Here is a 27,330-nt window from a genome sequence, read left to right as displayed (position 1 = left end):
ACTGGCCACCAGAGTCTGTGAAGTTATAGCTCCGCCCCCATGTCTGCTCACTGCTTCCTGCTCTCACCCCAGCCCGAGTCTGTGGGCTCCTGTGTGCGCTAGGCATGCCCCACCCCTGACCTCCTGCCAGCTATACCCAGCTCACAGCCACCCAGAGGGTAAGCTCTTTCCCACCTCAGAAACTCCCAGAGCAGTTTCACCTGGGAGGGTGGACCCAGGAACAGTAGCAGGATGGGTGGGAATCACGGGGATGGGGCAAGGAGAACGTGCTTGAGTGAGTGATGGGGCGTGAGGGCCTCCCTGGGGTGACGACAAAGCCTGTCCTGCAGAAGGAGTGGACTTAAGGCTGCTTGGCTGAGGGGACCTCAGCCACCTCTTGATTCAGTGTCCCCACCTGTGAAATGGCAGTGGAACCCCCACCCCACAAGGCTGAGGCACAGCCTACAGGGGCTGATGTGTGCCAAGTCAGCACCTGGCACACAGTGGGTTTTCAGATGATGCCAGCAGCTGTCATCACGATTACGACCATCACCACTGTTATCACTTTAAGGTAAGACATTCAAGGCAGTGGACACGACACACAGAAGCACAAACTAAAGAAGAAGGTGGGCCTCACGGGGACTGGAGGGTCTGGCCCACGGGGGGTGGGGCACGTGTGACGGTCCGTAGCACGGAATCTGCCGCCAGCCTGTCACAGGCAGCCAGCCAGCTCCGCCACTTTCTAGAGCATGGCCTTAGCAAGGCCTTAACTTCCTTGTGCCTCAGTTTCTTCATCTGGAAAATGGAGATAATAGTACCAGCCACACTAGCAGGACTGCAGCGAGGATTACGTTAGCTGGCACAGGTGCTGACACTGTTGCCGTTGGCCTGTGAGCCTGGCAAAGGGGTGGCTGGCCGTGCAGGGCCTTACCGGAGCTTGAGCAGGGAATGGCCATACTCACACGTGTCTTATACAATACCTATAGAGAAAGAAAAAGGAGCAGCCCCACCATGTGGAAGGCGGTCGGGTGTGGCCAGCTGGGCAGTTCCGCTCTCAGTGGGACAGAGCCTCCCAGACCACCGACCTCAGGTTAGATCCCCCTGAGACCACCCTTGAGGGAGACACCAGGCCACCCTACAGTCGTGGCTCCGCCCAGAGAAACCAAACACCAATGCCTCCTTCTTGTGGCGAACGTGAGCTTCTGTCTGTGCTGGTTTCCCCTCCATGTAGATAAGGTTCATCCAGAAGCCCATCATGGAATTGTCTCCACACTCTGGCAATAACCATGCAGTTAACTCCTGCTTCCTTAGACGCTTCCCCAAACCACCCAGCCAATCCCCAATCCAGTAATGGTTTCTTTCTGACACCCTCCAGTGAGATACCCCGTGTTATCTGTCGCTGGAGATGAGGAAGCCCACCTGTCCATGGCAGGTGTGTCCCTGGAGACCTCTGGCTGGGCCGTGGCCACATCTTTCAGAGGCTGGTTGTGCAGCTGAGCAGTCACCCTGACGTCTCCCTTGCACAACCTTTTCCCACCCTGATGCCCCATGTTGCAATAAATGCTAACTAGCCAAGCAGTGAAGAGGAGAGTAGGAAGGTTCTGGGATTCCCCAGACTCGGAGTCCCAGACCACAGCAGGGCTGCCCGGTCTTCCCCAAGTCAGCATCCTGTCAAGGGTGCAGGTCCCCACCCTCCTGCTCCCTCCTTAGCATTGCCACATGGTGCAGCCAATCTGTCAGGAGATAAGCCCCTGGAAGTCTTATAAACCAAGTGAATTTGTTTCAGAGCTTTGGTTACGCAGGTGATGGAAGAGCTGAGAAGCCTGGGGGAACAGCAAGAGGCCCCCACCCTCAGCTGAATGACAAGGGGAGTGAGGATGCCACCAGAACCCGATCTCAGGGTGTCAGAGTGGCCTTAGAAAGGCTTCCCAGGGGAACTAGAGCCCGGGAGGCAAATTGAGGGTAAACAGCCCTGGCTTTGTCCCTTCTTTCCTCCCTTGAATGATTCCCTCCCTTCAAGGCCTCCCATCAGCTGACCTTGTCAGGGAGCCTTCATCGTTAGGTGCAGAGCAGAAGGACTGGCACAGAGCCCAGCATGAGGTTTGCCCACTCGAGGCCCTGCCCCTGTAATTTATCCTCACTTGGCCCTTGGGAGATGTGAGCACCCTAGGGGAGGTAAGTCAGCCCAGGTTGGCGGTGACAGTTGGGGAAGGCAGCTTCCCCAGCACTAGTGGGCCAGCCTGGCCAAGACGGAGTCACCAATGAGGGAGGGCATCTTGTTGGCAGGGCTGTCTTTAAGGGCCAGTAAGGCTGGGGAAACTGAGTCACAAGCCTAAGAGGAAGGGAGATAGGGTGAGGAGCTTGTGGCTCTTTTTATAGCCTGGATCCCTCCTCCTGGGATGCAGCCAAGACTTCTCTTCAGCCCCTGCCCTATACCCAGGGCAGAGCTGACACCGCAGTGCAGTGTGGAGCTTGGGCCAGCAGAGGCAGGCGTAGCCAAGTCCAGGTATAACCAGTGCAGGCTGTGGAAGAAGAGTCGGGGAACAGGGACTCACGTGTGTCCTTGTGACCCTGGAGAGAAAGCCAGGCTGGGGCAGTTGGCCCAATCTCCTACACCTGCCCATCTCATTATCAAAGCAAGACTAGGCCGGAGACAGACCTACAGCCGCGGACATCTGGCCACCGTGTCATCACATTCTGTGTCCATTGTATCTAGCTGTATATTGTATGGATGATGAATGACCATGAATTCTCATTTTCTTAAGTGATTATGTGTAATATGTAATGCAGCCCCTGAAAATAGAGCAATTGAAGTAACAAAAGCTAGTGTGAAATAGAATACAAAGTATAGGAATGTGGGAAAACTATAAGGTTGGCATAGGAACAACCAGGCTTTACAGTTGAGTTCAGTTCTGTGAGTTCAGAGGGTGAGAGGGGCCAGGTGAAGTGGGGAAAGCAAGGCTGTGGAACAGGGCAGACCTAGGTGTCTGTTTTGGGTGCTCACATCCGCACACTGCCCAGCTTCCTCCCCTCCTCTGCTCTAATGCTCCGGACACAGCAGCAGCCCCCTGTGTTTCTGGGGGAGGGCAGGGGCTTCTGGGGGTTTCTGGAAGGGGGCAGGGGCACACCTTCCAAGCAGAGCACTGCACAGCCATAGGGACCAGGAGGTGCAAATTTTATCTGTCCTCAACCTCCCTGCCAAGAAGCTCCCTTGAGGGTCCTGTCCCAGCAGCAAGTGATGTTTGCGATTCCCTGTGCTTTGTGTGCCTGGTGGAGCCAGGTCTGTGGTAGGCTGTGGTGACACAAAGGCTCCCTGACTTGGTTCAGGTTGGTCCTTGGGGACACTGTGGGAGGTGATGGCCGAGCAGCCCAGATCTCCTGAGGCCAGTGCCTGCCTCCATGGCCTCCTGGGGCATCTAGTCACATGGGCACCTGTCACCAGCAGTCTCTCTGGTCTGTTCAGACTTTTGCAATCCATTCAAAAAGAGGAATGTATCTTCACAGTCCAAGAGAAGCCTCAGTCTGAGTCAAGAGCATTTCACATCTTTTTTAGAGAAAGCATCCTCCAGAACACAAAGCCTAGAGGGAAGTTGTAAAGAGGAGGGAATGGTCTCCCAGGTTGGAGGACTGCACAGTGAAGAAACATTCACTGCACGTGGATCCTCCCCCGGGGAAGAGGCCGGGCCATGCTCACCCTGCCACTCCAGCCCAGGTCCTCCTGACCAGGGCCCCTTCCCCGCCACACCTTCGGAAGCCTGGCACAGACACCCCACCATAGGCTGGATTTTCCAGGAACCTGTGGATCTCGGGAACGGAGGCGCATTCTTCAAGGTTAATTCAAATGATCCTACCAGATCAATGATTTCAAACTCCAAAAACACTTTTTCAAATGTTCAAAATGCTGCTCCGTGAAACTGTAGTTTGCAGGGTAGCACACGTGCTGTTAGTATATGAATAGTAGAAGCAAACAACTTCTATGTTAATGTTCCAGCTACATTACATACACATTGCTCTCCTTTAATTAGTAGTCTACTGTAACAGCAACAGCAAATGGAATAGTGATCGGGATATTCTAGAGAGCTACAAGAGGCATTTAAAACCACAGAAAGGATTCTGGTTTGTCTGGAACAAGAAGACAACTTAATGGTGATTGTTTAAGAAGATACAAAAATAAACATATCACATATCACTACTGCGGGGTGCACATAAAGTGGTATACTTAAAAGGAAGTTTATAGCATTAAAAATTCATATTGGAAAAGAATGAAAGCGAAACATGAGTTGACTGAGTGTCATCTTTAAGAAGTTACAAAACGAACAAGAAGCCTGCAATAAATAGAAGTGAAGAGACACTTCAGAAGACACAAGAAGAGAATCAGTGTGTCCACAGTAGGTTCTAATAAAACAGACAAACCCAAGGCAAGATTTTCTTTTCCTTCTTCCTTCCTTTAGCATATGCAATATTAGGAAAGAAAAGTAGGACACAGCAGATCCTACAAATGATAGGAAGTAATAATACTGAAAACTTTATGTTAATACATTTGAAACCATAAATGAACTGTACTATAAACATATACAGGGAAGACTAGATCTTAAGATATACTAATGTAAGAAAAATAAGAAAGATACAATTGACAGCACACTGTTATTTATTTCCATTTCAAAAACACAGTCACCATTAAATAATTTATATGAATGCATGCTTTACCTCTATGCATTACAGTAGGGCAGATGTTACATTAAAATAAACATTGCACTCACTGGATCCCACGGCTCCCTAAGTGTTGGAGTGGGAGGCGCCCAACAACACCTCGGGGCTAGAAGAGGCAGCGGCAGGCCCTGCAGGGTGGCCGAGGGCAGTGGGGACAGCAGGGCTCAGGTGGAGAGTCTGTACTGGGGGAGGGGGGCAGGGGGCAGAGTTCTGGGCTGGAGGGTGGTGCAGGGGCCCAAATGCTGAACCTGGAAGCCCATTCTGAGGGAGGGGCTTGGCACCTCTTCAAGTGAGAAGCTCCTCTGGACGGTCTCTCCACGGCAGCTGGGAAGGCTGAGCTGGCAGGAGCCTGCCATCCCACCTGGGGAGAGTAGCCAGAGGCGTCCCTGCTCAGAGCCAGAGGGACTGAGGAGCATGGGGGTGGGGGTCCCCGGGGGCAAGGAAATCCCCTGGGGGCCATGGTGGCCAGGTGCTGGCTTCGCACTTGGGGATCAAAGCTGGAGAAGCCCCAGGGCCAGACTGAAGGTGCTGGGGCAGCTGGAGGGGGATGCCCTAACCAGAGAGGACTGCCAATGGGCACCCACGGGTAACTCCAAGGGGCTGGGTACCCCATGCAGGGGTGGACAGCACAGGGGGTTCCCATGACAGGCCAGAGGGTTGGGTCAATTGCAGGTTGGGCTCCATAGGCAGAGTGCACAGGTGCCCAGGGGGTGGCGACAGCTGGAGTCACGTGAGCTTCCTCAGGGATCTGGGATGCAGGGTGGACGCTCTGCCTGGCTGGTTCTGTAGATGCACTTGCCCCTATCTCAGATGAGAACCGCCCTCCAAAGCCAGACAGCCAGGCGTTTCCCTCCTGGGCTGATTCCCAACGGCCCCTCCAGGTGGCTCCTTGGTATCTGTGGGGCAAGCAGACAGGGTGAGAGACGGGGCAAGGAGGAGAATTCAAAGGGGGAATCAGAAGAGAGGGCAGGAAAAGTTCCAGGTGAGGTGGTCACAGAGCTTTGTTCATCTTAGGGAGGATGAGGAGAGAGGGAATGTTGTAACAGCAAAAGTGACCCTGTGCAGGAGGAGGTGTATGTGGCACCTGCATGGCTAATCACTTATGACATCAAATCTTAAGTTCTGAATTCACTCTCATTCCAATGGCCAAGCTCACTGAACACCTCAAATTGACTCATGGCGAAACAGAAAAGTCAGAAACACACAGTAAACCACCAGAAAGTGGAGTCTGCTTAGAAAGTTCCTGAAGAATTCCATCCTTGTCTCCCGTCCCTGCACCTCCTCTCCACAAATCAGGCTCTTCCCCAAACAATTTACCCTAAAGAGTGCAGAACATAAAGCTACACTTTTTTTCTCCTGGAATGTTCTGAATGGCATAATCAGCAGCCACATGCAGCACAACAAGGAAGTGGTATAAACTGGTGTAAAGGAAGTAAAGAGATGCTTGAGGGACCCAGCAGGGCCAGGAGAGGACACACCAGTGGTCCCAACTATTTCTCAACATAACAAAGGTCCCCTGGGGGGGAGGGGTTTCCTTACAATTTGCAGTGGTTTCTGAGGTAAGAACTGCTGCCCAGGAGTCACTCTGGCAGTCTGTGGTGGGAGAGCCTGCACGTTGAGGATGTGGCGTAAAGCAGACGGATGGTCAAGGGGCTAGGAGAAAATACCCAGTCCCCAGCACCCACAAGCAGAAGCTGGTGTGATCAGGGCTCCTGGCGCCCTGGCCGGAGCAGCCACAAAAGGTAGGTTGAATCACGACTGATGGGCAGCACCCAACAAACACCAGCCTACTGCACAAGATCCTGCACACAAAAGAAACCAGTCAAGTCTCCTGGTGTGCGCTCAGCAGAACACTGGGAGCCAGTAGCTGGGCAGAGCCCAGAGCAGGGGGTGAAGACTCTAGAAAAGAGGGCAGTCAGATCATGAGGGTCCCTGTGAATGCCTGCGGAGACCCTCCTGTACACAGGACAGCAGGAAACCTTGGGAGTCTAGGGAGGTGGTATGACCAGCTTCATGTTCCGGACACCTCTCTAAATCGGAGAGGGGAGCCCAGGTGGGAATCACAGGCCTACGGAAGGAAGACAAGCTAGGGCACAGATTGAGGGATGGTGGTGTTGGAGCCAGAGGAGGGAAGGCAGATGGGGAGAAGCAGATCTGCCCAAGCTGTGTTTGGGAGGCCCAGATGACAGGGCTGGTGGCTGGATGGAGGCTAAGGGGCAGGATTCCAGGCTGATGTTCCTTCCAGTTCTGGCCTGAGCAACAGGGTAGACCAAGAGCCGGTTCCCTGAGTCAGGGACACTGGGGAGTTTTGGGAGAAAGGCTGAGTTTGGTCTGGGTGGGCACCATGTGATCAGGGTTACCCTTTCTCTCCCGACACAGGCAGGAGGAAGAGTCACTGGCAAAAGGCGGTCTGAGAACTGTCTTCCTCCTCCTTCCTGGTGCCCAGGCTAAGGACAGATTGGAAGGAAGCACGAATCAGTGCTCTGTCCTGGTGCGGCCTGGGAAGCAGGCGTGGCCCTGATGTGAGCTGGAAGTGCTGGGGAGGGCAGAGGGTGGGCTTGCCCCACCACTTCTAAAATGTGTGACTGAAGAGGCAACTCATCCCCTCCGGACTGAGAATGACGTGGGGGCCCCAGGGCTGAGGAGAGGGCAGCAGCCCCACAGAGGGTCCTCTTTAGGCATATAAAAGAGGCAAGAAGGGAGGTTGGTGCATCCTCAATGCCAGCGGGGACTAGAGGGACAGAGGCGCAGCTGAAGGCCCAATAGGAACCAAGAGACCCGTGCTCCCAGATCCTTGATGCCCAGCCACCCCTACCCTGGGCCTGGGATGCAGGATCACTTCCCGGAATGGGGCCTAGGAAAGCCTGGAACATGCTGGGAAAGGCCCAAGTGACCAGCTAGCCAGCACTGAGGAGGAGCATCTTTTCCACAACTGCCCAAAGGGGGGCTCTAGAGGGAAAGCAAGTTCGGTTCCAGGAAACCATTCCAGTTTGAATCCACGAACTCGTGGACTGTGACATCCGTAGCCCATGCAGGTTCAGAGCATCCTCTATAGAGTTAACACTCAAACATTCTAAGAAATGTTCTCAAAAAAACTTAACATGGTGGAGGAGGCCATTTGTGCATGGTATGAAGATCAGAAAATATTTAAATTTAAAACCTATCTAGTTAAAAATGAAAAAGACAAAATTGGTATGTTCAAAATCAAAAGGCAAACCACAAAATGAGCAGGGTATTTCCAACATATGACAGACAAGGGCTAATAATCTTCTAATAAAGTGCCTACTAGTCAGTAGTAAGAAAATAAAGAACCCATCTATAAATCAGATAGACGGCAGCTACAAGCAAGTCCCAGAATAAGTTAATGTTTGTCATTTTTCATGTAAAAATGCCCAGTTTCACCAGATGTTTAGATGTTTAAAAAGTCAAATTTTGAAAAGAATGGAACTTTGACTTTTACAGCTAATTTAATAAAAAATAAAGCTTTGCAATGGTATTTTAAAGGCTATGGAGAAAAGCTCACACTGTTTTGTTGTTAAAGGAGAGCACACACTATTCTTTGGGGTTTGATTTGACAGTAACTATCAAAACATAAAATTCAGTTCCCTTAGTTGCAAATTCCCTTTCTATGACTCAGACACTCTGGGCATGCCTCAGATGGGATTTCAGATTGACCTGACCTGGGCCCCTGGGGTGGATGTGGGGGCAAGGTTCTTAGGATCCAGGTCTCCAGGGAAGAATCTTCAGGGAATCACACCATCTGGGACTCAATCCCCTTTTCCAAGGCTCAGACCCTAGAGAAGATTGACCGTCTCACATCCCATACCCATCAGGCTAAATTTGTCCTTTATCATAGTATACTCACTTGATTTTCCTAGAATATTCCCTTCCAACAAAGTCTCTAGAATCCTGACGCTTTGACAGTCGTGGCTGAAATGGTCTCTGAAGAGGTGCTGTGTTCTCCAGGCAGTACTGTGGCCCCAGTTCCCGGGTCAGTCTCCCTCTGCCCCATGGATGCATGGTTGCTCCGCCCCAATGTAGGTGACCCTTCCTGAGCACTCTGGCTCCTGCATGCTCTATTATATCTATACCCTATAATAATCCTCATAATTTCCAAAGTTTAATGAAAGCTCACTCTGTGACCAGCTCTGTCCTAAGCACTTCATGTGTATTGGGTTCAAAGAAACCCACAACTTGGCGTCACTTAGGCCAAGTCAGCAAACTAAGACTTGAAACCTCACCTACCTGCAGTTTCAACCTCCCTGGAATGAAACTTTTAACCAGTCAGCCAGGAATTTTCTGATCAGGACCAAAAGGCAATCTGTCACTTGGGCCCTGTCCATCCCCCAAAGGAAGATGAGGTAACCCACCTAGTAAAACTCTTCATCCACAACTGATGTTGCCCTCACCTGAAATAATCCCTTTTTCTGTTTATGACTTCCTTGTTCTACCTTTAAAAACCTTTCCCTTCCCATAGCCCTTGGAGCTCCCCTCTACTTGCTAGATGGGATGCTGCCCCATTCAGGAATCATTCAGTAAAGTCAATTAGATCTCTGGATTTCTAGATTGAAGTTTGTTTGATTTTTTTTTAACAATCCTTTAATCTTCATGTCACCCTGCGAGACCCACCACAGCACAGCCGTCAGTATTTAGAAAATCCAATTGTTTAAAATGTGAGGCTGCATTTTCTTATGGAGTCAATACATATTCCAGAAGGTCACAAGAAGCTCCAAAGTAAACATGGCAAAATGTATATGGGACACAAATGATCATCCCAAGTGATCAGGAGCAATCATTACCTATGCTCACACCCTGATTAGGGTGGGGGGCTGGGCAAAGCCTAAGTGTACTCTGTTAAGATTGGTGCTGATGGGGCACCTGAGTGGCTCAGTGGTTGAGCCTCTGCCTTCAGCTAATGTCATGCTTCCAGGGTCCTGGGATTGAGTCCCACGTCAGGCTCCCCACAGGGAGCCTGCTTCTCTCTCTGCCTGTGTCTCTGCTAGTCTCTGTGTCTCTCATGAATAAATAAATAAAAATCTTTAAAAAAAAAAGGATTGGTGCTGCCACTGGGGTGCTGACTTCAGTGCTTTTCCCATTTTGCACATGAGGCTACATCACTAGTAATGGGGTAGAATTGCTCCATTTTCTGTGCTTCTGGTCGCAACATTGCAGGGCTATCATGCATACAAAGTCTTATATAAAGGTAATCTTTTTACATGTTCTATTAAAACTCTTTATATCCTGTACAAAAGGCCACAGCTCAGGTCAAGCAGCCATTCCTCAGAGCTCTGGTTCCCTGTGGTACTCATGTCATTGCCCCACCCCTGCCCTTTCAGACCCAGAAATGGCAAGGACTCCCCACTGTCTATAGTCCCTGGGTGCATTACCTTCCCTTCTTTGTTTCCTTACCTCCTCCCAGGTCGCTGAAAATAGTTCATTCATTAAACATTAAATATTCCTTAATGAACCATTTGAACGTTTCACACCAGAACCTTGGCTGATATTTCCCTTGATCCTTCAGGATGGTTTTTACCTTCAGTTATATTTTGTCTGATATCTCTATTACCATACATGCTTTCATTGAGTCATCAGTATCACCAGATAGTATTTACCTTTCAGTAAATCATTTTACCCATTCATGATTGTTATCTTAAATTAGCAAATCAATAGCTATGTTCTCCTTCCAAGGATATAAGATTATTTGAACCACTTTTTCTATTATTCTCTCATATATCCTAACATCCTATATTAATGTTTGGAATCTTAGTTTGATCTTGATATTTAGCTTTTTAAATCAATACTTATTTACATTTAACAATAGCCTTCACTAATGACTCTGTTCACTACTTTATGACTTACACAGTTTCTTTCTGGATTCATTTCCTTTTACATTATTATTCTGTAATACAATATATAATTCATTGAATTCTATGATTTCTATTCTGTAATTAATTCTATAAGGACCTGTAAATGGTAAAATTTGAGAGGATTTTATATACGAAAATTTATCTTATTCTCAGTTTTTAAAATTTATAGTTTGGCTGGGTATAAAATTCTAGATCCAGAGTTACTTGGTCTAAGCAATTTGAAAATATTGTTTAATTAACCTTCTTGGGATCCCTGGGTGGCGCAGCGGTTTGGCGCCTGCCTTTGGCCCAGGGCGCGATCCTGGAGACCCGGGATCGAATCCCACGTCGGGCTCCCGGTGCATGGAGCCTGCTTCTCCCTCTGCCTGTGTCTCTGCCTCTCTCTCCCTCTCTCTCTGTGTGACTATCATAAATAAATAAAAATTTAAAAAAAAAAAAAAAAAACCTTCTTGCCTCCACCTTTGCTGCTGAGATTTGTGATTTTATCAGAATCTTTTTCCATATAAATAGTGCCTTCCCCCCTGGTAATTAATAGTACTGTTTCTTAATCCTTTCATATTTTGTCATATCATAGGAATGTAATTATGATTCATTTTTGTTTCATGGTGGCTTGCTCAGCTACACATTTGTGTGATCTATTTAAAGTTGAATTTCTTTCTTCAGTTTTAAACATCTTTAACATCCATGGTGTTGATTAATGAGCCACCAGTATCACTAAGAAAATCTATTTCTGACACTTCTAGTGAGATTAAGCCAGAAATAGCCAAGACAAACTTACATAAGAATAAAGCTGGAGAACTTACACTGTCAGGTTTTAAGACCTACTGTAAAGTTATAGTCAAAAAAGCCAGCATGGTGTTTATGTAAGACTAGACATACAGGTTAATGAAACAAAATATTGAATCCTTATATAGAGACTCTCAGGATTTTCAACAAAGATACCAAGGATTCAATATATACATAAAATACTTTTCAATAAATGGTGCTGGGGCATATGTATATCCATATTAAAAAATAGATGACCCATGTATCATACCATATACAAAATTAGTTTAAAAGTAGTTATAGACCTAAATTCAAACATAAAATAATAAAGTTTCTAAAAGAAAAAAAAAGAATGCTTATTTCTTAGTCTTGATAAAGGTACTGTAGTTGTGTAAGATACTAAAATTAGAGGAAGCTGAGTGAAGAGTTTAGGTAAACTCTATAATGTTTTTTGCAACTCTTTTTGTAAATATAAAATTATTTTTTATTTTATTTAAATTCTATTTGCCAACATATAGTATAAAACCCAGTGCTCATCCCATCAAGTGCCCTCTTTAGTGCCCATCACCGAGTCAATATAAAATTATTCTAAAATAAAAAGTAAAATATAGGGCATAACTTCATAACTTTTGGCTAGGCCAAGATTCCTTAGGTAACAACAAAAATTACCATTTGAAAAAGAGAAAATTATTAAACTTGATTAAAATTAAGAACTGTTGGGATGCCTGGGTAGCTCAGTGGTTGAGCATCTGCCTTCAACTCAGGTCATGATCCTGGAGTCCTGGGATTGAGTCCCACATCAGACTCCCCACAGGGAGCCTGCTTCTCCCTCTGCCTGTGTCTCTGCCTCTCTTTCTGTGTCTCTCATGAATAAAAATAAAATCTTTTTAAAAAATTAAGAACTGTTCATCAGAAGACACCATAAAGAAAACGAAGAGGAATACTACAGACTGGTGGAAGAGGTTTGTAGTATATATATTAAACCAACAATATGTATGCAGAACTCATAAAAAACTCCTAAAAATTAATAAGAAAAAGACATGCAGCTTATTTAGAAATGGTTTTGATCTGACAAAGAGACTAACCAACTGACCAATAGGCACATGAACATGTGCTCAACATCATTAGTAATCAGGGAAATGCAACTTAAATAAGATACCACCACACACCCAGTGGAATGGCTAACATAAAAAAGACTGACATTATTTGGTGCTGATAGACATGTGGAGGAACTGGAACTTCAAAAATTAGTGGTGGGACTTTAAACTGAAATAATGCTTTGGAAAACCTTTTGCCAGTACTCTATAATACAGAAATTATGCTTCTAGGTATATATAATATATATTATATATACCATATATATATAATATATGTTATATATATACCATGGTGTATATATACCATATATATCATATATATATAGCATATATATCATATATATATATATATATATATATATATCAGAGGGAAAAAGTGACATGAGTCTGCAAAAGATATGTACAAAAATATTTATAGCTTATGTTAGTAGTTTAAGAATAGTTCATAGTTATGTTTATAGTTTAAGAATATTTATCCACAAAGATAAAACTGAAAAAAATTAAATTATCAATAGTAAAATGCATAAACTGTGAAATGTTTAAACAGAATAAAAACAAATACACACAATAATAAAAACAAATATGCTGTTTCTACATGTAACAAAAGGGATGAATCTTAGATATCCTGTTGAGCTAGAAAAGTCAGACAAAAGAAGTTCATTCTATGTTATTTCAGTCACATGAAATTCAAGAACAGGCAAAAAATAATTTATAGTGATACTAGTTAAAATAGAAATTAACCTCAGAATGAGTGTGGGTAATTTGATAGGAAGGGGCAGATGAGAACCTCCTAAATGCTGGGGATAATTTACACATTGACCTGAGCTGTGGTTACATGTGTGTCTAAATATATAAAAATTCATTGACATGGGAGTTCCAGAGAAAGAGGAGAGAGCAAAAAAGGAGCAGAAAAAATCTTAATAACGTTTGAAAACTTAATAAATTGATAAAACAACTTCATATTCAAAATGTTCAATGAAGCCCAAGTAGAATAAATTCAAAGAGATACATGCTTAGATTATAATCAAACTATTAAAAGCTAAACCAAAAAGAAAATCTTGAAAGTGGCAAAAGAGAAGTAACTCATTATGTACAAGGGATCCTCAGTAAGATTAACAGAAATCATGAAAACAATAAGATGAGATATTCAAAGCCCTTGGGAGAATAAAGGACTATCAATCAAGAATTCTATGTCCAACAAAATTATCTTTCAAAACTGAAAAATAAATTAACAAAAGCCCAGATAAACAAAACAAATAATCCATTGCTAGAAGATCTGCCCTACTACATAAACAAAATAAATAATCCATTGCTAGAAGATCTGCCTTACTACATAACTAACTACCTAACTACATACATACCTAACTACATAGGTAAATATAAAAATAGTACAAATATGTTTTTTGTTTATAGCTCTTTCTTTCTCCTGTCCTACAAAGAGCAACGTTTCTTAATCTCTATTGACGGGCACAAATATAAATGTATAATTTGTATGACAATAATAGCATAAAGGAGGGGGAGGGAATATAGTTTTATAGGAGCAAAGTCTTATATATTATTGAAATGAAGTTCATATTAAACCAAACTATATTATCATAATTAAAGGTGTTAATTGTAATCCCCAGGGGCTCCTGGGTGGCTCAGTGGTTGGGAGTCTGCCTTTGGCACAGTTTGCAATCCTGGGGTCCTGGGATCGAGTCCCACATCAGGCTCCCTGCATGAAGACTGCTTCTCTCTCTTCCTATGTCTCTGCCTCTCTTTGTGTCTCTCACGAATAAATAAATAAAGTCTTTTTTAAAAATTGTAATCCCCAGGGTAAGTACTAAGAAAATCACTCCAAAAAAATAGTAAAAGAAATGACAAGGAAATTAAAATGGTACATTGGAGAATATATATTTAACACAAAGGAAGGCAGTAAGGGAGGACTAGAGGAACAAACAAGACAAGGCAAAGAACAAAATAGCAGACATAAATCCTACTTTAATGCTAATCACAATAAATATAAATGGATTAATCATTTCAATTAAAAGGGGAAGGTTGGCAGAATAGACTTTTAAAATTTAAAAACATGATCCAACTATATTCTCTATATACAAGAGATATACTTTAGATTCAGAGACACAAATAGCTTGAAATCAAATGGGTGGAAAAATATATTCCATACAAACGGTAACCAAAAGATAGTTGGAACAGCTATACTAATATCAGATAAAAGCACTTTCAGACATAAATTGTTACTAGAGACAAAGAAAGACATTTTATAATGACAGAAGAGTCAATCCATCAGGAAGATACAACAATTACAAACATATATGCCCATGACAACAGAGTCCCAAAATACATGAAGCAAAAACTGATAGAATTGAAGGGAGAAATAAACAATTCAACCACAATAGGAGGCTTTGATACCTCACTTTTAATAACAGAATAACTAAACAGAGAACAGAAGATGTGAACAAAACTGGAAACCAGCTAGATTTAACAGAATCTCTAAAACACTCTACACAACAATAGCAGAACACACTTTCTTCCCAAGTGCCCATGGAACATTCTCCAGGATTGATCAGTTGTTACACCATAAAACAAATCTCAATAAATTTAGTAGGACTCAAATCATACAAAGCATGTTCTTTAACCACATTGGACTAAAAGTACAAATCAATAGCAGAAGGCAATTTGGTACATTCACAAATATGTGGATATTAAGCAACACACTTCTAAATAACCAGTGGGTCAAAGAAGAAATCACAAGGGAAATTAGAAAATACTTTGAGATGAATGAAAACAAAATTGGTTGCAGTGAAAGCAGTGCTCAGAAGAAAATTTTTACCTGTATACAGGAGCTAAGACTATAAGATTGTTAGAAGAACACATAAGTGTAAATCTGGATGATCATGGAATTAGGCAATGATTTCTGGGATATGACACCTAACATACAATGAAAAATCCAATGAAAAATAGATAGATTGGATTTCGTCAAAATTAAATCTTTTTGTGCTTCAGAGAAAACCATCAAGAAAATGGAAAGATCCAAAGAATGAGAGAACATATTCAACATATTTAGAAATCATATATCTCATGAGAGACATTTACCTAGAACAGATTTGTTAAAAAATCCTACAGCTCAACAATAAAAAGCGAAAAGCCCAATTTAATAATGGGTAAAGTATTTGAATAGACATCTCTCCAAAAAAGATATAAAAGTGGTCAATCGCCTTATAAAAAGATGTTCAAGATCACTGGTCCTTAGGGAAATGCAAATCAACCACAAGTATGTCATAGCCACTCAGGATAGCTACAATAACAAGATGCTAACTAGTGCTGCTAAGGATGTGGAGAAAGCGGGACTCACACATTGCTGGTAGGAATGTAAAATGGTGCAGCTGCTCTGGAAGACAGTTCCCCACTTCCTCAGTGAGTTAATTATAGAGTTACTGTATGACCCACCAACTCCGATCCTAGGTTTATACCCAAGAGGAACAAAAACAAACATCCAGCCACACAAAAGCTTGTACATGAAGGTTCATTGCAGCGTTAGTCACAGTAGCCAAAAAGTGAAACAAACTAAATGTCTCCCAATCATGGGTGGATAATAAAAATATGTCCAAACAATAAAATACTGTGCAACCACAAAAAGGAATGAAATCTAATTCATGCTACAACATGAACAAACCTTGAAAATATTCCACTCAGTAGAAGAAGCCACGCATTTATATGAAATGTCCAGAGCAGACAAATTCATAGAGACAAATTAAATTAGTGGTTTCAAGGGGCTGGGGGGAAGTGAGAGATGAGAGTGACTGCAAATGGGTATGCAGTTTCTGTTTGCGGGGATGAAAATGTTATAGAATTAGGTAGTGGTGATTCACAAGCACAAGCTTTAACTGTAATAAAAAACATTGAATAGTATAATCTAAAAGGGTGAGTTATATGATATATGAATTATGTCTCAATAAAAAGTATTCATTGAGCTATACACTTAACATGCACTTAATGTATATATGCCATTTTGCAGTAGAAAGTAAAAAGGGGGAAACATTTAGATTAATCTAGATTAAAATAAAATCTTTAAAAATGTGCATCTTAGTCCATAGATATAACAATCAACTGCAATGCATCATTATTGATTGATCCTAGGGTTTCTTTTTATCTATAAAATATGTTCTAAGGACATTTATGCACATTTGAATATGGAGTAAAATAAGTATTAGATGTTATCATGGAACTGATCACTGTTGCAGATAAGAGAATGGTATATGTGAATGCGGGAGAATGTCCTGATTTGTTGCAGATGCCTCCTGGTGAATCCCAGTATTTCTAATGTATTTTTCAGTAGTTTAGCAGTGTGTATGTGGAGAGAGGGACAGAGAGAGAGAAAGGGAGGGCGAATATGGAGAAATGTTAATACCTATTGAATTCAGACAGTGAAGCATGGATGTTCTTTTTACTTATTCGCATATTAAAAGGTTTTGGTTTTGTTGTGTTTTTAAGAGAGAGAGCACACATACGAGTAGGGTAGGTGGGGAGGCAAAGGGAGAGGGAGAGAGAATCTTAAGTAGAGCCCAGCTCTGAGCCTGATGCCTGGCTCCATCTCACGACCCTGAGATCATGACCTGAACCAAAACTGAGAGTCCGATGCTTAACTGACTGAGCCACCCAGGAGCCCCTGTTTAAAGTTTTTTCGTAGTAAAAATGTTAAAAGGATAGAGATGAGAGAGAATGGCTGTGAATGTTTGAGTTCTCCTCCGTGGCCAGCCCCACGGAGGGTCCCATCCCAGTTGCCATGTGTGGGCCGGGTTCCAGGCAGAGTGCCAGCAGCCTCTCCATCCTAGTTGTGCCTAGTGGAGCCATGGCTCCTGGGGAAGCCCTGCAGAGCTGGTTCCACACTGATCCCTGGCAGGCAGTGGGAAGTGCTGGTCAGGCTGTCCCGATCTCAGGCCTGGGAGGAGGCAGTGGTTATGCTACCACCCGCAGCTTTTGGAGGTCAGGTCCTCACATTCATTCAGATGAGAGTAGTTGATTGGAAGCTGACTCCATGAAAGGAAATGCAGTTTTCCTAAAACCTTGTTGTCCTCATTCAGAAGTGAAAAATCCTGGGGTGCCTGGGTGGCTCAGTGGGTTAAATGTCTGCCTTAGACTTAGGTCATGATCCCAGGATATCAGGATCAAGTCCCAAGTCAGGCTCCTTGCTCAGTGGGAAGTCTACTTCTCCCTCTCTCTCTGCCCCTCCCCCCCTGCTCATGCCCTCTCACTCACGCTCTCTCAAATGAATAAATAAAAAATCTTTTAAAAAAAAAAGTGAAAAATCCCAAATGAGCCTAGGGCCTATTCAAAAATAATATGCCAAACTGGAATCAGCTCTAAAGAATATCACCCTGGGGAAAGACTCACCAGGAGAATCAAGATTGGAAGAAAATTCCGAGGAGCTGGAGGACAAACTAAACCCCAATGGAGGAATCACCTCCCCAAGAATGAGAGGCAAGTGGAGACAGCCTAATACTCAGCACGTGGAGAGGGAATGTCCCACACTGCTACCCAAAGTGACTGAGGGTCAGGGCAGCACAATCATCTCCTCCCTGTGGGGCATGAGGCCCTGGGGCTGTCCCCAGCATGGCCTCTCACCAATGCTTCTACTTCCATCTGAAGCCAGAGCTGTCCCCTTCCCTCTGTCCCCTCTCCCTGTGGATTTGAGGGACTAGCTCATGAGAAGGCCTCTTGCCCTCTGCATCCTCCATAAGAAGGGCCTATGGACACCCACTTAAAGCTCCTTTTCAGGCTGGCTATCCATCCTTCACATCTCAAACATGGAGCTGAGCTCCTTCAGCTTAATTTAAATTTCTGAACCCGGAAATGTACTCACGATGCTTTAGGTTCTATCTTGGCTTTATACCTGTTTTTACAAAGACTCCTGAGCTGTCTGTCATTATTAGTTTAAGAAGCAGTCTGGTTGTAGTGGCTCAGAGCTGGAGGGACTGAGGAATATGGGGGTGGGGGGTCCTCCTGGGGTAAGGAAATACACCAGAGGCCAAGGTAGCCAGGTGCTGGCTTCCCATTTGGGGATCAAAGTTGGGGATGTGTGCCATTTGACCAAGGTCAGATTGAATGTGCTGGGGCAGCTGGAGGGAGATGCCCCATCCAGAGAGGACCACCAAAGGGCATCTACATGTGAGTCCAATCTCATGCCCACCCAATCTCATGCCCACTCCCCTTGGGAGGTAGATGCTGCTATGACAGTCCTCCCTCCCACCATGACTAAACCAGTAGGATCCAGGAAATAACGTTGTGACATACATTGGCTGTCACTATACTAAGGCTAATTCCTAAAATATATTTTTTTCAGAGCTCGCTTATGTCCCCAAAGCCCAAAAGTAAAGAGCTGGTTGCACTGTGAGAAAGCTGAAAAATACAAAGGGCAGGGACGGTCACTTCTTGCCGCAGTCCCACACTCAGAGGCCTACCAGGTAGCCTCCGTGTTGGAGAGACAGACGAGGCCGGCAGAGGCAGGTGCCCATCTCCCATCTCCCTAGCCCTACATGGGCATCTGAACTGGCTCTGGGGTTACTTTCCCCATTTCAGAGAAGAGATTCCAGCCTTTGGCTCTGACCTTCCTGGGCACACCACTGGCCCAGGGTGTGGGCATGTGCTAATACTGACCACGTGGAGACCTTCAGTCTCTGAAAAATGGATGTTTTCATCCTTTCTTGTTTTTCTACTTGATCTGTCACCTCTTGAGATGTGTGTGTTGTTAAACCCCTTATATTAATGGATTTATTTATATATTTTGAAGCTTCTTTTTTAGGCCAATAGAGGTGATTTATTCTTGGTGGAATGTGCCTTTTTATCAAAATTAAGTACATTTCTTTGTTCTTTTAACACTTTTGCCCTCAATCATGTTTTCCCACATAACTTGGTTACATTTTCCTTTTTGTCTACATTTGTCTGTTGTGTCTTTGTATTATTGTCCTTTTCCCGTTTTTCTTTATTCCATTATAGGTACACCTTTTGTAAATAAAGTATAGCTAGATTTTGTGTTTTAATCCAATTTGAGAGGCTCTACCTTTTAGGAGATTAATATAATCCATTTGCATTTATTCTTTCCAGTTGTTTTTTTCTATTCGTTACTTTTGGTGTTTTTTCCCATCCTGACATTCCTCACTTAATTCCTTTTGTTCCATTTTCCCTCTCTACTTCCTTGGAAGTTATACCTTTTATTTCTGTTCTTCTAGTCATTACCTTTAAATTAACACTACACACATATTATTGAAATTTTAGTGTTAACTGACATCTGTATTCTTTCTCCCAATATATGCTAGTCTCTCAAAATCCTTTCATTTACCCCTTCTTGCTGACTCCAATGTTATCATTGGAAACTTCCATCTAATTAGTTATATCTTGCTTTAATTGATACTATATGGTCCTATCATGAGGATTTCTGATGTTCTCACCATCTCAGTGTGGTCCTTTATGAGAGAGCCATGTGGATTATTCCACTTATAGTTCTATCAGTTTTGCTTTATAGATATTCAGGTTTGTTATTGCATAGACTAAGAGCTATGCTCACAATATCTCTTTGGTGGTTGTTCATGTATGAAATGTACATCTTGGCGATAATTTTTCTACTTGCATCCCAAGCCCCCTTTTCTTCCCTGCTTGGTACCCCAGAGGCTGGCCTTGATGGCCTGCAACTACTAGACCCCTACCCTCTCTGACTCCCAGGAGTCCAGAAGGTTGAAGGGGAGTGAGCTCAGTTTCCAGATTTTCCCACCATCCAGTCTCTCCCTGCAGGGCTGTGGGCTGACCATAGCTGTATTTCTTATCAAATAGTGTAGCCACTGCCCCCTCTTTCAGCCACAACTGCCCTGGGTCCTGAGAACATCACCCTCTCCTCATCCTCTGGAGACTGTGGCTAGTCCTTGGGTGCCTCGCCATCTCTTGTTGGTTCCTTCAGTCCACCAATACCTCTGTAAATAAATTTTTATTTCACTAGTCACTCTTCTGTTAACTCTTCAAGTGTTTGCTTCCAGAACATGGCTGATGCACTATCTTTGATTCTTTCAATTGATTTTTGCCCTGTATTTTATTTTGTCCCATACTACTACTATACCCTCCTTCTTGTGTGTTAATGTTTACCGGTCAGTCTTTATCTTTTAATAGACATGTTTAACCCATTCACAGTGGCCACCCTTAATTGAGTGAATCAATACCATTATTCTTCCTCAACAGATATTATTTCCTTAGCATCATTTTACCCCTCTCTGCTCTTCTCACATATCCCAAACTATTTTCAATGAATATTTCTGTAAACCAAATACCTTTAACGTATATCTCTGCTCATCATTGCTTCTTGTCTTTTCACAACTTCCTCCTGGATTTTTTGGGTACCTGCTTTATTTTTTCAGTGAGATCTGTGAGGATGGCAAACTTATTAGAACACTTTTATATTCAAAAACATCCTCACCTTCATTGTCAGTCTTTGTTCATGGTGTGGCTAGGTGTAGAAAGCTAGGTGCAGAGTTACTGTGTCTTGGCACTTGAAAGACCCCGTTCTTTAAATTCTTCCCTTCACTTTTGCTTTTTTCATTTGAATCCCATTCCCTGTAGACAGCCCATGCTGGTAACTATCAGAGTTGAGTTGTTATCCTTGGTGTAATGAAATTTTACCATTATGTGTCTAGTTCGTTGTTTTACAGTGGCCTGCTCTTCTCTACACTAGTGTGTTTTCAATTTGAAGATTAATTTATTTCTTTGGTTCAACAGGTCCTCCATCTTATTTTTTGAAAATATTGCTTCCTATCTAGTTCTTCTTTCCTTCCATTCAGGAGTCCCTACTGGATAGATATACAAACTTCTAGATTCAATGTCCCCTAACTATTCTTTCAAACTTTCCATCTATTTCATTCCGTTGTGCTGCATTGTTCTACAGTGTATCCCATCTATTAGTCCTCCATATGAAATATTATATACTTTATTTCTGCAATCTTTCTTTTTTTCAGAACCCTCTGCCTTTGTTTTAGAGATAAAGTAGTAGCCCTTATCTCTCTAGTGGTATTACTGATAGTGTTTGGTTTTTGTTTTCTTTTTTAATGATTGCTCTTAAAAATTCCTGAAGATTAGTCTCCTAGTCCCTCCTTGAGTGGGGGTTAGAGATGACATTGGCATCCCCCAATGCCATTCCTCCTCCCTTGCATTCTGTTCTAGAAAAAAAAAAAACAAACAAAAAACAAACGAACAAACAAAAAACCTACCCTGTCTGGGTGACGGTTTTCTTCATTTGGGAGACTTCTCACAGTTTCAAGACCATCATGAAGTCTCCTACTTATTTGCAAGGCCAATGGTGTTTTTTCTTCAAAATTTTTGAGTATTTTCATTAGCAGTATGGATATAGCACAAGAAGAGGCAATTCTACCCTTTGGTAGTTCATTGTCTTGAACCAGGACTCTGTCTTGCTTTTAATTTTCTCTATGAAAGTCTCTATGAAATCCTTTCCTATTTTATGCTTTCTGTTGCTCCTGGGAATGGACATTTCCCCATAGCATCATTGTTACATGTTGAATTCTTCAGGAAGCTGGCTTCTGGGACCACTGCCATGGAAGAGAGGTGCATGAAGCAAGACTGGGCAGAGAGAGGGCAAGCTGTGATACTGGCCCCATGGGGAACTCACCAGAGCTGTCTTGGTGACTTTGACCCCTGCCTCACTCAGTCATTGGATATGTATAGCCTTGGACGGGTGTGTTCTTGATCAGATGGCTCTTTGCCTTGGATGCCGTCCCTGAGGGGCTCTCCTCTGAAGGCTATCTGCTGACTGCACTCCCAGCAGATGGAACAACAGTCCTTCTATGAAGGAAGCGCTGGGTGGCACATCTCTGTGCCCATCACAGTTTTTTAACTGGCTTCTTATGTCTATAGGGAAGTTATTTACTTGTGTATATTTATCTTCATTCAGATACCTTACAGAAGCCCCTTAAACTATAATGGATTATTTATTTATTTACTTATTCAGGGAGTTTTTGTACACACATTAATTAATGATAATGATAATGATAATTTTGCCTGCTTGTTTACAAGAGTTATACCTTCCATTTTAGTTTCTTATGTTATTGCATTAGACAGAATTTACCCCAAAATAAATGTTTATAAAAATGATCATACAGAGACAGGAGGTGAGGTGGGAGACGTGGGTGAAGGATGTCAAAAGTTATAAACTAAATAACTAATCTCTAGTTATAAAATAAATAACTTATGGGGATGCAATGTTCAACATGGTGGAAATAGTTAATAATACTGTATTGTGTACCTGAACATTACTAACAGAGTAAATCTGAAAAGTTCTCATCAGGAGGGAAAAAAAAATTTGTAACTGTTTAAGGTGATGGATGGTGATCATTTTGAAATGTATACAAATTTCGAATCATGTTTGATGCAACTAATATAATGTTATATGTCAATTATACCTCAGTAAAAATAAATGAAAAATAAATGGTCATAACTGAGAGCTCTGTTTTACTCGTGATTGCTCATGAGAACCTTGAGTGATATTAGCTGTTGCCTTAAAATATATCCTCTCTCCATTTAAGGAAAGCTCCTTTTAAGCCACATAAAAGTGCAGTAAATGGAGATTGATAGCAACTAGAACAATATATAATGAGTGGCATTGTATTTATTTGATGGATACTGTCTACTTGTATGGCAAATGACACTGGTTTCCCATTGACATGTTCCTTGGTGAACCCGTGAACTCCTAATGATTGTGCTTTGGTTTCTAAGTGTTCTTAAACTGTTCATGTAATAATCTATTCTAGAATTTTTCCTGGGGCTGATATCCTCAAGCTCACAGACTTGAGCCCCTCCAATCCACCCTTTGAAAGATGGAAACATCTTTTATCCATCTCTATTCTGGTAGCAACTCTATGTACTTGCTGCCCTCACCTGAGAAGGTTGGTTCCGGGAGAGGTGTTCCAAGGACATGATCCAAGGATTGAAAGTTCTGGAATCTGGCTGGTGCTCCCTCCCCATTTCAGTCTGCATTTCTGTGACCCAGGTCTGGGCCTCTCCTTTTCATCTGAGGATAATTCCCAACAAGGAAGAGGGAGAATCAAAGCAGGAATAGACCCTCACAGGCTCAGCTGTGCTGACTGGCCAGGCTGAGCCAGGCTCTCAAGATGGCAGAAGGAGATGGAGAAAAAGCCTTGGAGGTGTCCATTCCTCCACACTTCTCTCCTGCAGGGTCCTCTTCCTCTTCTGAAGGATCTCGCGTCTCCATTTGCTCTCCATGAGTCAGATTATGCCTCCCCGAGTAACGCACTCACTGGTTCTATTTTCTTCTTGCTCACAACCCAGCAGTGGCCTTGCAGTCCTCAGAGGCTCTGCTGTCAGTCCTGCATCGATCCGGCATTAAATCAGGCATCACGTCATGGGGATGTAAAGACCCTCTTAATTCTCACCCAATCCTACTTATTACCTTCCTCAGAAACTCTCAGTTTGCTTCTAAACTGCCTTTAACATCTCTCTAACACGCTTTAATCTCCTTTTTGACAGAGAGAGAGTAGGCATCAGGCCCAGGGCCTTGGCAGGTTGGAAGAGCTGGCTAGAATTGATTGCTCTTGTAGGCATTTATTGTGTTTAGTTCACACTTAGCTTCTGCGATGGTGGTACTGGCTTTCAAGTTTTTTATGAAGATCCACAGACACATTTGTTTAGCATGTTTAAAGTGAACAAATTAAAGAGAACTTTTGAAGTAAATAAAACTATAGGTGGTCCAACGCCATGAGCAAATGCACAGCAACAGAGGTTTAGGGGACGCTGGTTTACAGACTGAAGCCTGATCAAGGATGCTCCCATCCCAACCTGATTTTCCCACATCCCCACCCCACCCCCAGGGGCCAGGTAAGAGGAGTCACTGCCTTGGGCATCCCTGCCTAGGGGCTCCCTATCCAGACTGCTCGTCCCTCTCATTTTCTCTTGACAAAGCCATGCCACCTGCCTGGGTCAGCTTGAGAGCCAACAAAACTTTTCCAAGTTGAGCTTCAAGTGACTCCTGCTGGGTCCACCGAGTGCTTTGCTCTTCCTCTCCTGGAGCCTCTCCCATGCCCCCTCCCACTGCCAGGCTCTGGCCTAGTTCCTGAGAGCAAGCTATGCCTGGGGGCACATTCTGTGGCCAGTTCTGAAAGAGTGGAGCTTTGCCATGCTGGTCAGTAGATTGTTGAGCCAGGCTGGTGTGAGCAGACACACATGTTTACTGGGCACCGGCTCTGTGCAAGGTGCTGGTATGCGGGGCTGTGTGCTTCGTGTGGGGTGACATCACTTCATTTGTTTGGAATGCACTTGGCTCTAAGAAACAGAAGACCCCAATTGTAGAAGCTTAAGCCAGCAGGGGGGTGCTGTCATATAAGGAGTCCAGAGGCAGCAGTGTGGGCTCTAGCTTGCTGCTCTGTGGTGTGGGCAGGAGGCTGGCTCTTCCAGCTTTCCACCCTGCCATCCTTAGCATTCTGGCTTTGGTTCCCACACCTGCCCTTAGACATCACATTCCAGTTCAAGGAGGGGGAGGGAGTGCAGTGTCAGGCTTGACTTCCCAGAACCCCCAGAAGACTCAGCTGACATTTCATTGGTCCATTGGGGTCCCGTGACCACCCCCAGCTGTAAGGGAGCCTGGAAAAGAGAAGCTTTTTCAGCTGTGCTGAGATAACAGCCATTCCTCCCCAGAAATAAGGAGAAAGAAGTGAGGAATTGTTATCGAGCAGGTGACCAAGCTGCCTGTGTGGTGCCCATTTTGCAGATGAGAACACTGAGACTCAGAGATGTAAATTGGAACCCTAATTGGATCTGCCTGGTGCCAGGTCTGGCAACTGTCTTGCATAGCATCACTTTTTATCTTACTCTCTGGGGTCCAAAGAAGTCCAAGAGGAAAGAATTCATATCATTTCATTCAAGAAACCTGCAGTCCCTGCACCTATATGAGGGCTTGTGCTGGGCACTGAAGACATGGGAGTGAATCAAGCTAGGCTCTAAGACCTCCCAGTCCAGAGGGTAAGCTGGAGCCAGCAGGTCATGTGTGGCCTAGAGGCTGAAGGCCGGCTGGAATGCACCGTCAATACAGAGGCAGCAGGCACAGTGGGAGGCAGGAGGGCATTTCAGCTATGAGTGCGGAGAGGAAGTCTACTTACTGGGCTGTGGCCCAAATGCTCTATGGGCATTAACTCACCTAATCCTCACAATAACCCTACACACAGATACCATCCCTGTCCTTCCACATGGAGGCAGAGAAACTGAGGCACAGAGAGGGCAAGAATTGGCCAAGGTTACACAACCAAGTAGTCCAGAGGCCACGCCCTGACAAATGTCCCACCCTGCCTGGCCCATCTTGGTCAGCAGAGGGAAGGAGGTGGTGAGCTGCATGTCCCTGGCAGCATGCAAATAGGAGGCTTCCATCAGAGATACTGTGTCTTGGGCAGAAAAACAGGCAATATGACTTCCCAGTTGCCTCGTGGCCTGGCTGGTGTCTGACATGGGGAGGCAGGGGGCAGCTACAGCAGCTGCTGAGGCCCCGGGTGTCCAGCCCCTCTTGCAGACATGCAGGGTGATGTTTTATGTCTTAATTAAACAGAGAGGAGTTTAATTGATGAGCAGCCGGCTGGCCGAGCCAGCTTCCTGGCTCCCTACCCCAATGACTCATGCACGCAGCGGCCCCAGATGCCGAGAGTAGGCTAATAGATTTGCAACGCTGATCACTGCTCCAGACCCACTTAGTGAGGCTCCAGGAAGCCTCTTGCCACCCTGGGATTGGATTGAATTGCTTTTCATTTCAAGCATTGTCCCATAAATCCCTCACACATCAGCCCACCCCACAGAGGAGCCGTCGCACTCAGGCCTCCTCCCACACTAGCGCAGAGGGGCAGCTGCCACAGACTGGGAAGAGCCACTCTTGCAGGGGGGCTGGGGATGTCTGTGGCCTGGCCCCATGCAGGGCATTCCCACTGGGACTGTCCAGCCCATCCTCACGTGACCCACTGGAGGGGATGCGCTGTCCTCTGCTTCACAGATGACCAAGCAGAGGCCAGAGGGGCAGCTGCCATGTGCAGGGCTACCTGGTGGTTTCTACGACACCATTGCAATCCACAGCCCGTGCTACCATGTCACAGGGTGTGACTCTCTGCCTCCTTGCAGGAGATTAAGGGGGCCAATACCATGTCCCCTTCCCCCCGGTATAAGGACTTAAAGGCACCCTGGCTTCACTCTGGGGCTACAGTCTTGAACCAGATACAATCCCCGCCCTCTCAGAGTTGACAAACCCATGGGGAGAGGCACACGATAAACAAGCAAACCGAAAACATGGTCAGGGTAATCTGACGTTGTGGTGCCATGAAGACAGCCAGGCAGGTGATGTAGTAATGAGTGACTGTGGGGAGGGGGGCGTGGGTCTGAGAATGGGGGGACCAGAGAGCTCTCTTCCAGGGAAGGAGCATCCAGGCTGACACCTGAAGGACAAGCAGGGGATCTCATGGGAAAAGTGCTCTGGGCTAGGGGAACAGCAAATGCAAGGCTCTGAGCCCTCAGGAAGGGAGAGACCCACATGGCTGGAGCAAAGTGGACCAGGGCCAGTCCAGGATGAGTTCAAGGCCACGGAGGCAGATCATGAGAGAAAGGAATTCAAATGCCAGCCGACAGCAGGTGCACCGTCACTAGGGCTGCCCTTGAATTCCTGAGTACTTTCTCACTTCCTAAACGCCCAGGGTTCTGCTCTCTGGCTCTGCCCTCCCACCATGTGCTGGACATGCATTGGCTCACATGGTCCCATTCTCCAGTCGCCTGCCTCACATTCCTCCCTTTGCTCCTCCCCAAATTCTCCCCACCATCCACAGCCCAGCTCTCAGCCCAAGACTCTAGAGAACCTCCCTTCACCTGTGCCACCCACAAAA

The 27,330-nt window shown here is 44.7% G+C and overlaps 1 protein-coding gene across 1 annotated transcript in view; it reads right to left on the bottom strand.

The window, feature by feature from the left end:
• Window positions 1-4,795: 4,795 nt before the first annotated feature.
• Window positions 4,796-27,330, bottom strand: part of PRR23E (PRR23 family member E) — a 109,373-nt gene continuing 86,838 nt past the window's right edge. The window contains exon 2 of the mRNA XM_055343243.1: window positions 4,796-5,585. Coding sequence (XP_055199218.1) covers window positions 4,796-5,585 — 790 coding nt within the window. The remainder of the gene's footprint in view (window positions 5,586-27,330) is intronic.

This window comes from Nyctereutes procyonoides, unplaced genomic scaffold, assembly GCF_905146905.1.
Source record: "Nyctereutes procyonoides isolate TBG_1078 unplaced genomic scaffold, NYPRO_anot_genome, whole genome shotgun sequence".
Lineage (NCBI taxonomy): Eukaryota > Metazoa > Chordata > Mammalia > Carnivora > Canidae > Nyctereutes > Nyctereutes procyonoides.
This window is presented reverse-complemented; position numbering and strand designations above follow the sequence as displayed.